Genomic DNA, 10,838 nt, shown 5'->3' with positions numbered 1-10,838 from the left:
AAAATAAAAAAAAAAATTGAAAGCATAATTCATAGCAAAACACTTCATCATTACGTGAAGCATCAACCTCCGGACAAAGACAACTCTGAACCCTCAAAAAGATGAAATGCTCCTTCAGGAGCATGTAACGTGTTTCCCTTTAAAGGAAATTTGGTTTTCATAGGAGTAGTTCTTATTTCAGTTGGAAGAGATTGTTTGAGATATATGTATAGAGACTAGTTCATCGACTTTCGAAAGTCACAATTTCTCCTACTTTACAAAACATCACTGAAAATCTAAGATTCAAAACTTTATCTCCAGCCTATTGGGAACACTGTCCATGATACAATCCTAAATGTGGAAGATCTACCAGGTGGAATTCTCAGCAAGAACATCCCTTATTCAAATTGTTCCCATGAGTGAGCTCGTATAAGCTCAAAACAGTAATCAAGAACTTTCGGTCAGGAGGGCGCCATCTTTTGCACGGCATTGGGCGACTTCCGCTCTGACTTCAGATTCCCGATTTTACCCTCAGAACGTCCCTCACTAATTTCCGCGGTTTTACCTCATAATGTTCTTCCCCCACCCCCGCCCGAAAGACGGCAGACCACAAGTCCCGTCGTGCCCTGGGAACCGGCCAGGCCCCACCGCGGCCGCTCCTTCCCCACTCGGTGCCGCCCGCTCGGTCGCCCCCCCGCGGGCGCCACCGCCCTGAGCGGGCGTCCCCCGGGCCCCGCCAGGCCGCCGCCCGCTTCCCGTCCTCCGCTGCCCTTCCCCTCGGTGAGGGCGCGGCCCGTGGGGCCCCAAGGCGAGCCGCGGCGGGTACCGCGCGCGCGCAGGTTCCTTCGCTGCAGTGCCGCTTTCGGATCAGCGGGCAGCACTGGCGAGTCAAGAGTAACTGCGCGTGCGCCGATCTGCTGGCAGGGCGCAGCGCTCCGCACTCGCGGCATCCTCCTGGGGCCGCGCCTGTCGCGACCCCAACACAGAAGCGCGCAGACCCGCACTGCCCGCCAGGGATCCCTCCGTCGCCTCGTAGAAGGGGTGTTGTACTAAGAGCACGCAGAGCTGATCCGGGGAGCGTCGGCTGATGACCCTGTACTCTGCTTTTAATAACAAAATGCCGCACACAAGTTTCACAACACCGTGAAAGCAAGAGACTGTGAGAACAGTTTTATTATTAAACGCTTATCATGACCCAAAACAAGGCACATACGAAGGGGCAGCTCTGTATTTCCTTAAACAGAGCAGCACGTTGCCGGGTTCATTGTTTTCATAGAACTTGGAGTAAGAAAACTAATCAAGAGCAACAGGCGAGCAACCTTAGCTTCAATATAAAAGCAATCCAGGATCACTCCTCTATTCAGCAGAACACCCCTATGCATATAACCTCACTTGGAACATTCTACTGTAGTATAGGCTGAATACCAAGACTAAACCTTGTGACAGTACCAAATCAAGTGTATTCATTTACTAGGCACGGTGTGGTTAAACTGAGGGACTGGCAAAATCAAATGCCACGATAGCACATGTTGTTCAGAGACTCATTAGCAGTATCGGACAAACACGATCCTATACCAGTTTTGTGCACCACTCCAGCCTATCTTAACAGCTGCTGCCATCTTTGGGGGGTTTTGGTTTTTAATTACAGGTTTTAATGGCATAAAACCAATCTTCCATTTTTACATTTGAAAGCTTAAAAAAAATTGCCTTCAATTTTGAAGGGAACAAAGTTGTATTAGTATCTTACATTTCTCCTCTCCAAGAAAAGTCTCCAGAGTGTGCATCTATAAACCTGCATAAAAACCCTAGGCATTATATGGTTCAAGGAAACCAGGGGTTTCCTCCCCAACATAATGCAAGCCAATAATTTTGATTCTCTGCAAAATGCCCTCCTACCAGTAATGATCACCTGAATCAGCCATGCCTAAAAAGTTCTAGTCCCAAAAGCATAGGACTAGATGCATGTTATTTAGCCGAATTAAAAAAAAAAAAATCAGAACACAATCGCATATTAATGACTACACTTACAGCTGGCCTGCAATATAAATTGAACGTATTCTGTGACTACCAAAATGTCAAATGAAGGTCACCTTCAGCAGCAATTTTAAAGACATTGAGATTATTTTTTTTTAATGCACCAAGCATCTAAGAAAAATGATCCATGGAAGAGTGATTATATAAAACTTATATTAAAATTCAAGTTGCATTGCAATATGTCTTGTTCATCCCTACCGTGCAACCCAGAAAGAAACTTCGCCTTTTGCTAAGGTAAGACCAACGCAGAAAGCAGCGTGAAGAAATCAAACTTGCAAGATAAGGCTGCCGAAAGACTAAAAAAGCCAAGTTTTTTTCCATTAATGAGTCGGTACAGTTTTTAATCAGGTGAATGCCAGCAAACTTTTGGCAGCTCCTTCACTGTAGCCGCACTCCCGTCCTCATTTCTCCTTCGGCAGCTCCAAAGGAGCACTGCTTTCTTGGGCCATATCTAAAGAGTCCACGATCTGGCCGGAGAAAACCGCTTCCAACCGCTCATCGATCTCCGTTTTTTCCCTGAACACACACCAGAGCAACATCCCCGTGCACAGCACACTGAAAGGCAACACCTTCAGCCATGGCCTCTCGTGGTCGCTCCCCATGGACCGGCTGACGCTCCACACCCGCGGACTGGCCTTGCTGCCGGAGAAGGGAATGGGCCCCCCGCTCTCCGGATCCGCGCCCGCCGCACCCTCCGGCTCCCGCCGTCGTGCGAGCCCCCTCCGGGGCTCAGGTAGGCGCGGGGGCGGCCGAGCCCTGCAAAGACACGCGTGAGCGGCGCGGCGGGCGCTGGCAGCGGCGCGGCCCCGCTCCGCACCGCCAGCGGCCCCGGCCCAGCCCCGCTCCGCACCGCCAGCGGCCCCGGCCCAGCCCCGCTCCTCACCGCCAGCGGCCCAGCGTCCAGATCATCCCGCTCCGCCCCGCGCCGCTCGGAAGGGGAAGCGCCGAGTCCTCCCACAACCGTGAGGGGATCACGAACAGCGCAGGAGGAGGAGCCAAAGCGAGCACGGACGGCGTCCTCCGTCTGCGGCAGTGGTGGTTCCACAGCTGGTGGTCGCAGAGTCCGCTTTATTCCGTATTACATAGAGACAATTGCCAGGTATTCCCTTACCACAATTATGCTTTTATAACAATTCAACGATTTCATTGCACGTTTCATTCAGATCCTGAACGGCTTTCATTTAACATGATCGCTGAAGATGACATCAACCTTTGATTATGGGTGGGTGGTGTGTTATGCACTGCTGTGGCAGAAAACATTTCCTTTTCTGCAAAAGTCCGCAGAAAACATTTTAGCATACAGATGAAATAACATGTTCTTAACATTGTATTTATTACCTTTCGTACAACATCTAACAGCACTGTTCTTGAGCTGTTTTCTGTTACACCACCTGTTACCACACCTGATCAATAAAACAAAGCTGAGATTGGACAAACATAGCATCTGTAAACCTGTGCCAAATACCAGTCTTAGCAAAGAAGTTTTAAAAATGTTTTCAGAAACTAGCCAGCTGTTCTCATAATGGTGAGCCCTCACACTTACTTTGCTTTAGGGCAGAAATTCATAAAATCAAGAATACTTGCAAGAAGGTAAATCATTTTAGTGGAATGACATATGTTCAATTTAATTGACATTCCATATGAACCACCCAAGTTTCTTCATACAGTGTAGTTCCAAATTCCTGTGCCGCCATGCAGGTGCTCATCCTTTGAGCCATTAAGAACTGTTGTCACTGCAGTTGCCAGTTTGTGACTTACATATTCAACACTGGTATTTTCAGCTGTAAAATGTAGTTTAAGACATCAGTTATTTTTGCTTTTAAACACCAAAACGTTTTTGTCATAGAATTAACTAAATAGTTTTGAAATAAGTCATCCAGAGTAAACTGAATTATGCTTTTGATTATACAGTTCTAATCTGCAATACTTAAAAGAACCACTGCAATAATTAATAGAACTACCAAACACACAGAAATACTGTGCAAGTTATATGCTAATAGTTTAAATGGGCAGATAAAATGTTTTTAAAAAATTTTAAAAGATTTTTTTTTCCTAGAAAAGAAAGTCACTAATTTAAAAGAAACAGGTAAGAAAGTTTCTCAAAGCAAAAATAAAAAAAAAAAAAAATCACTAATTTTAAGCTAATTTAATTAGCTCAAAGGTTCTTTGTTTTCTTGAAGTGCCAATTCTGAACATAAAAAATGTAAATATATCATATCTATTTATTTTCCACGAGTTTAAATTTTCCTTTAACAAACAGTTCGTGTAATAAAGGGCATGATGGCCTGGAAGGAATGAGGGAGAGGAGACAAACAAACAGAAAAGCCCACAAAGAACAATCCACAACTCCCAACAACAAAACAAAAACCCCCAACTTGTCTGGAATTAATCCAGATTAGCCTTATTTCTTCATAGCCAGAACCAGTCTTTCTTTTAAAAACTGCATGTGATATGGTACTTACTTACCTAACAGAAATCAAAGAGAGGGAAAAAGAAACAGGTGACTTAGTAAAGGAAAAAAACAATTCAAACAGATACAGAGAACACTTCAAGCGTTACAGAAGAAGTTAGACCTTGTGGTTAACATACAGAAAGTGGAATTACTTAGATGACACTTTTATGCTATCAATGCTGTAACACTGATTTCCTTTTAATATGGCACATTAAGGACTGGAGACAAACTTCAAGTACAACAGCAGTCAACATTTTTTCTATAAAGCTAGAATTTCAAGTCATGAACAGATTTTTTTGGGGGGCAAAATAAGTCCTCTTGCACAGGAATCAAAACCTTAATACTTATTAGATACTTTGTCTTCTGAATTTTTCCTCCATATATCCCAGATTATTTAATTGTTGCTATAACTGAAAACAGCATTGGGGTATTCACTTTCTGAATAGACAACAATAAAAAAGAACAATACCAAAAAAACTCACCAGAATTAGCTTTGTATGAAATACCATGCTGATCTAATAAAACTTTAAGTTTTTTTATTTCTTCAGAAAGTTGCTTGTATTCCTAAAAAACAAAATACATTTAAAGTGGTTCTTCCATTTTCCAAATGCATACCTAACATGGGAGTTTATAAAAAATAATGGGTCTGTGCACACCTGTTACAGCTTTTGACTTAAAAGATTGTAAACTGCTTATTCCAAAAACAAGGTGCAAATTTTAGAAGGTGCATGTCTATGTTGCCAAAAGAGGAGCCAGCTTTTCTCAAGCCTGAGTGTAAAAATTAGGAGTGCTTTCTCTAACTATTTCGAATTTGTCCTCTAAGTAGCATTTTAGCATTCTTAAGTTTGCTTCAGAACTAGCCTTATTTTATTTTATCATAATGCTCCAGTCTGGAAATTTGTCACCTCCTCAACTCTTGACCTAGTAACTTCATGTAACTTTAGTTTTTGTTAACTTGCAGAGAGAGGGATTGCTTAGTAGTTTTGACACAAACCACATACCTGATATCTCAAGAGAAGCCCAAATTTTTTTGTTGTCTTTTGGTGTTTACATGAATAAAGATAGAGAAAAAGAGTAACTATTTAAAATTCTGTGGTTACCAGAACAGCCAATTGAATGTCAGTTAAGCTATGATGAAGCCAGAAAAAGTAGTACAAATTATTAAGTACTGTATTGTTAATGAGTGAGCTCGTATAAGCTCAAAACATAATCTTTATATATGTATATTCAGGTTAACCACAGTCTATCTGATTATATATTAACTTCTACCTGGTGTTTTGTCTTTGCTACATTTTTAAAATAAAATAACAGCAACTTCTTCTCTGCATTATAATTAATTCCGTTCTGTGCTCTTTTTTTGATGTTCAGCTTGCACTCTTTTCAGAGTGAGCACCCCTTCTACCTCTATTTTCCTTATTCCAACTCTGTTGCAGAAGAATTGTTCACACACCCAGAAATGGACACAGCATAGGTCATTCTGCTTTTTGCTTGTGTAACAGCCAGTGTGTCCTGACACAAGTGTGGGTAATTATCCATAGAGAGAAGCACCAGCATACTCAAGGTTGGTTACACATTTATTTGCACTATTAATCCCTTCCTATTTCCAGACTGATATTACCCAGAAAGAGTACCTACAAGGTGTTCATAACCCAGGTGCATACACTAATTCCTACATACCCCCCATCTTCTTACTGAGCATTCATCTGAACTGATTCGGTTTTGACTTAAGGCCTACAATAAAGATAACAACTCACACTGTATGCAGTGTTACATAGTGAAAACAGAAAAGATAATCCCATGACAGATTCCAGCTGAATCCAAAGAGCATTTACATAATGCTGTCACACTGATACTGTGATAAAGGTGGCAACTTAATTCCACAAATTTATTATTGTAAATATTATGCTATATACCTTACTGCACTTTTCCACTGTTTTGAATTCCAGACTTATTTTCTTACTCTGTTTCTCAGCTTCCTTTTCCTCTGTTGCTTTTAGAAGTCCCGCTTCCTCAAAAATCTCTTTCAGTATTTTTCTGTAACCCTAAAAAAGAAAGTTTCCAAAAGACAATAGATCGATCCACTCAACTCTGATCTCTGCTTGTATTTTGCAATGGCCATTCCAAGTCCTCAAGCTTCATTGTAGAAAACATTACAATTACCAGTTCTCATAGCAGTTACAGAACATGAAATTATTATTTGCCAACTGCAGAATAAATGCATCTACTCCAAAAGGAGAAACTGCAGAAGCCAGGTTTGGCTACTGACAGTAATTTTTTTTTTTCACCGAATAGAGTTGGAAAAAGTTAATAAACCTGGTCAGTTATTAGTTCATCATACAGAAGCTGCTCTGCTTCATCCCACTTCCTTTGCAGTGCTTCAGTCAGAGTTGGATAAACTGAAAAATGGAAGTCAAACCATGTAAAAACCAACAGCACTGTCCTGCATTAGTTAATTCCCCCTCTAGTAACATGCAAGCATATTTGTTCTAAGAACTCAAGTGTTTTCATACAGTACATAGTCTCTACTACTTTCAAGGGTTGCAGTTAAATTGCACTTCACACATTCAAAGTTTCTGGAAAATGCCTCTGACCAGATATTTTTCTCTTATATCCAGCTGCAAGGCCTCATATTTATTCACTCAATGTGATTCTGAGCTCTGCCTCTTCGTAAAATGAGCAGATACTACAGGGCTGATTCCTACAACCAGGCCAAGAATAAAGAAAAACATCCTTCACTGGGTCTATATCAGCAGTGACAATTTATTTGAGAAATATCTGTGTGTTCTAATGACTGGGATTTAAAATACACTTTGTATTATATGTTACATGTAATACTCATTTATATCAAGGTACACACGTAAAGAACCTAAAAATGTACACTCTGAGGTTAGTGTAATATGCCAGCTGCTCCACAAACGATTTTCTAAGTCTTACCTAAAAGAGAGTGGGGATGGCACACGAGAGGAGTCTCAAATGTCACAGAGTAAACACAAGTACTTGGCTCAGACACATAAGCCAATTTATTGCTCTTTCCACAAACAAGATGAACCTAAACATCAGTAAAAACAAAGATGAGCAAAAAAGGTCCACATGAAACAGGACCAGCATTGATGATCGATTTGCTGTGTTCCAATGCCAGCAGATGCATTTCTATACTTACTGTCATGTCAAAGCTTCCAGTCCTTTTTCCTTTTTCCACAGAAAAAGAATCATAGCAAGCACATTGTCAAATTATTTTATCAAATGTGAACATTGCTTCCTCTAATGGGAAATGATTCCCCACCTACCATTGTTCCTTCAACTCCCAGCACCATATTTCCAGCAAGAATGAGAGTAAACAGGAGGGGGAATAGGACACCCTTTAGAGCCTTATCTGACGTAAACACAGTTTGCTTAAATTCTATTTCTGATCAATGTGCTAAACAAAGAGTACAAGACCGTATAAAACTGTTTTCGTTACTTTTGTAGCCCCAGTATTTTCTGTCTGTCAAAACAAAATGCCTATGAAAGATTTCAATCATAATATCAAAGGTCATACAAGACTACTAATTTTTTTCCTGCAGCCCCTATGGGAGATAAAGGCACCTCCACTACAGTATAGAACATTTTCGTCTTGGCAGACAAGTTGGCAGCCAATCACAAGGGATTCAACAAGGCAAAATGCAGGGTCATGCACTTGGGTCACAACCACCCCACACTGCTCCAGGCTTGGGCAAGAATAGCTGGAAAGCTGCCTGGTGGAAAAGGACCTGAGGGTGCTGGTTGACACCTCTCCTTGTCAGATTTGTGCGCCAGACCCTTCCCCAGCTTTGTTGCCCTTCTCTGGACACGCTCCATCACCTCAGTGTCCTTCTTGAAATGCCCTTGGTGCTGCTTTTAACATCATACTTAATTTCTGGGTATGCTACTGTTAACTGCCTAATTCTTTTCCCTCCTTTTTTGTGGATGTTCTTAGTACAATAGGCTGGCAGCTTGAATTCAACCAACAGTTCTTTTTCTTTATTTTTCCTGACGCAAATTACAAGTATATTTCTACAGTAATAATTAGAATATTTCATTCTATCAAGGAAAAAAAGAGTTTTAAGTAATCAGTGAGAACACATAAGTACACTTCTTGAAAATTTCATCCTGAATCTAGCTTCCCTCCTCCATCCATTCATGTACAGGAATTTATCTTTTTCTATCATAGCTTAAATAAGGACTTTTTCAGGGTAGGAATGTTTCTGTTTGTAGAGTGTCACAAGTGTGTGTGTGTAGCCATGCTGTCTGAATTTGCATAGCCTAGGTTATTATACCTTTGTTTGTCTGGTCTTAGTTTCACATGAGTCTCCTTCCCTCATCCACATTCCAACAAATGTGTTGTTGTTAATTTCCCATTCATGCCAGATTCTGAAAAAACAGGACACTATTTTGGGTTACTGGAAAGAAAGACTTGAACACTCAAGAAGAAAACCAGGAATACATTATACCACGTTCAATTCAAGTGTATATACTTCATTTTTGTGGTCTTAGTATTTCCATTTCTTACAGCCAACACCTTACATGCAGCGTAGTTTGTTATCCGGGCTGCTTTACAGGGCGTGTCAGTATCACTTTTGAGAGCACAGTTTTGGATCAACTTTCAATTTGCAAACCATTTGTACTTAAAATCTGTGTTTAAATCCAGTAAAATATCACCTAAAAATCTACTGTAGTTCTGCTAGTCCTAAAGCAAATGATACCCTCAGCATGCTGATGTACCATTTTCCTCACATATTGGCTCACCATTTTGCATCCAGAAAAAAAGACATCTATATGCAAAATACTTAAAAAAGCAGTGCTCTGGTCTAGAATTAGATTTATTTTACATCTCATGATTTGGGGGTATTATAATCTGGGGTCTTTGAAAATGGGAATATTTTGAGGATCTACACTGAGTCTTTTGTAACTTTTCATTAAACGATAACACAACCACTAGGCATAAAGCCCTCCTTTCATTTTGTAATTTTTGTATTTAACTCAAACTGCAAATAGTTAACAGCCATGAAATCTCTATAAACATAAGCCGTAGTTATACATTATTAATTTTCTCACGTGAACATATTGCAGTTGGCACTGGTTATTAATCAGTCACCATTTAAAATAGGAGGTTAGTATTTATCAAGCAAACAAAAAGAAATCTGAATTTTTCAAGGCAGGATATTTTTATGCATAATGCCTTGGGAACTATAATGACCTAAGCTGACCCACAGAAGAATCTTAATGTTAAAACTGCCTCCTTTTTACAATCTATAAAATGGCCTGCTAACAACATAGGTAAAACTTAAAGATCTAAATGTCTCACCCTAAAATCCCACTATAGGCATTCCATCGAAATGTCTGCTCATGCTGAGTGACGTTATGAAAGGGACAAAACTCATACTTGTACCTTAAAAGAAAAGAAAATGAAAATAAGAAATGTTTCAGACTGAAATGGAAAACTAGTTAATTCCTAGTAAGAAAACGAAGACCCAAATCCATTACTCACGTGGATTCCACAAAACTGAAACACTTGCCAGCAAGCCTAAAGAGATGTGCAGGGCCTAAAAACACCACAAAATGACATAAAGGAAGAATAATGTTTTGGTTAAATTTAAGAAAGTTACTGTGGTGACAAAACTGCAAGGAGTATGTGACAAATTTAGGTCTCCGCTATACATAAGGAAATTCTTATCCTCCATATGTATTACTGTAAGTTCCCACTAGCCCTATACTGGTTTCCATCATAATCTTATGATGCTTATAGAATGACATACAAAATTAGGTTGTGGCTGCATAAAGTCAAAGTAGGCAATTTGCATTGCAAACAACTGTTGCTAAATGATGAAAACCGTACAAAAAAAAAAAAAAAGTAACGCTTGCGTATACCTGATACTGCAGACGGGGACATCTTTGGCTGGAGCCTATTTGTTTGAGGCAAGAATGGGTTATTCAACCTTTCAAAAGAAAGAAAGTTAAACGTTTAAGGCTATTACGCATCTGGACGTGGATATATCCTCCCCTACCTGTGTGTGTCCCAACACCGACGGCCCCTGCCCCGGCCCGGTGCCCCATCCCCGGAGGAAGGGACGGGCTGGAGCGGGCGGAGCGGCAGACGGGCCCAAGCCCGCCGAGTGCGGGTGGATCGCGGGACACAGCGGGCGGCCACGTACCCGAACGTGTTGGGCTCCTCCACGATCTTCATCTTCCCCGCCGCGGCGAAGAGACCTGCGAGCAGAGAGCCGTTGGCCGCGGCGCACGGAACAACCCGCGGCGCCCGCTCCCGCCGCGGCCCCCGTCTCACCCAGCGCCGCTCCCAGCGCCGCCAGCAGCAGCTGGGCCGCCATCGTCCCTTCCGCGGGAAGCGGAAGCGTGC

At 41.5% G+C, this 10,838-nt stretch overlaps 2 protein-coding genes across 2 annotated transcripts; both read right to left on the bottom strand.

Annotated features, from left to right (window-relative positions):
• Positions 1-1,139: 1,139 nt before the first annotated feature.
• On the bottom strand, positions 1,140-3,365 carry CUNH16orf91 (chromosome unknown C16orf91 homolog). Its single transcript, XM_027891966.1, has 3 exons — positions 3,352-3,365; positions 2,897-3,079; positions 1,140-2,769 (listed from the first exon to the last, which is right to left on the bottom strand). Exons 1-3 carry the CDS (start codon positions 3,363-3,365, stop codon positions 2,415-2,417), a joined length of 552 nt encoding a protein of 183 aa, XP_027747767.1. The 3' UTR covers positions 1,140-2,414.
• On the bottom strand, positions 3,323-10,828 carry GNPTG (N-acetylglucosamine-1-phosphate transferase subunit gamma). Its single transcript, XM_027891940.1, has 11 exons — positions 10,767-10,828; positions 10,636-10,690; positions 10,352-10,419; positions 9,972-10,026; positions 9,789-9,872; positions 8,761-8,854; positions 7,400-7,514; positions 6,779-6,861; positions 6,379-6,507; positions 4,948-5,029; positions 3,323-3,794 (listed from the first exon to the last, which is right to left on the bottom strand). The coding sequence occupies exons 1-11, from the start codon at positions 10,807-10,809 to the stop codon at positions 3,673-3,675; spliced, it is 930 nt and encodes a 309-aa protein (XP_027747741.1). The 5' UTR covers positions 10,810-10,828; the 3' UTR covers positions 3,323-3,672.
• Between the last annotated feature and the right edge of the window lie 10 nt (positions 10,829-10,838).

This window comes from Empidonax traillii, unplaced genomic scaffold (genome assembly GCF_003031625.1).
Source record: "Empidonax traillii isolate 1590-97213 ecotype Southwest subspecies unplaced genomic scaffold, ASM303162v1 scaffold335:size599443, whole genome shotgun sequence".
Taxonomy (NCBI): Eukaryota; Metazoa; Chordata; class Aves; order Passeriformes; family Tyrannidae; genus Empidonax; species Empidonax traillii.
The sequence above is the reverse complement of the archived record's forward strand: the minus strand, read 5'-3'. Positions and strand labels throughout refer to the sequence as shown.

Coding starts and splice junctions, on each gene's coding strand:
- CUNH16orf91 (XM_027891966.1), bottom strand. Junction 2,770..2,896: donor TGGACGCTGGGCCGCTGGCG/GTGAGGAGCGGG, acceptor GTGTCTTTGCAG/GGCTCGGCCGCCCCCGCGCC.
- GNPTG (XM_027891940.1), bottom strand. CDS start 10,809: ATGGCGGCCCAGCTGCTGCTGGCGGCGCTGGGAGCGGCGCTGG. Junction 7,515..8,760: donor CTAAGACCAGACAAACAAAG/GTATAATAACCT, acceptor ACTGATGTTTAG/GTTCATCTTGTTTGTGGAAA. Junction 5,030..6,378: donor CAGTGGAAAAGTGCAGTAAG/GTATATAGCATA, acceptor TTTGTTTTTTAG/GAATACAAGCAACTTTCTGA.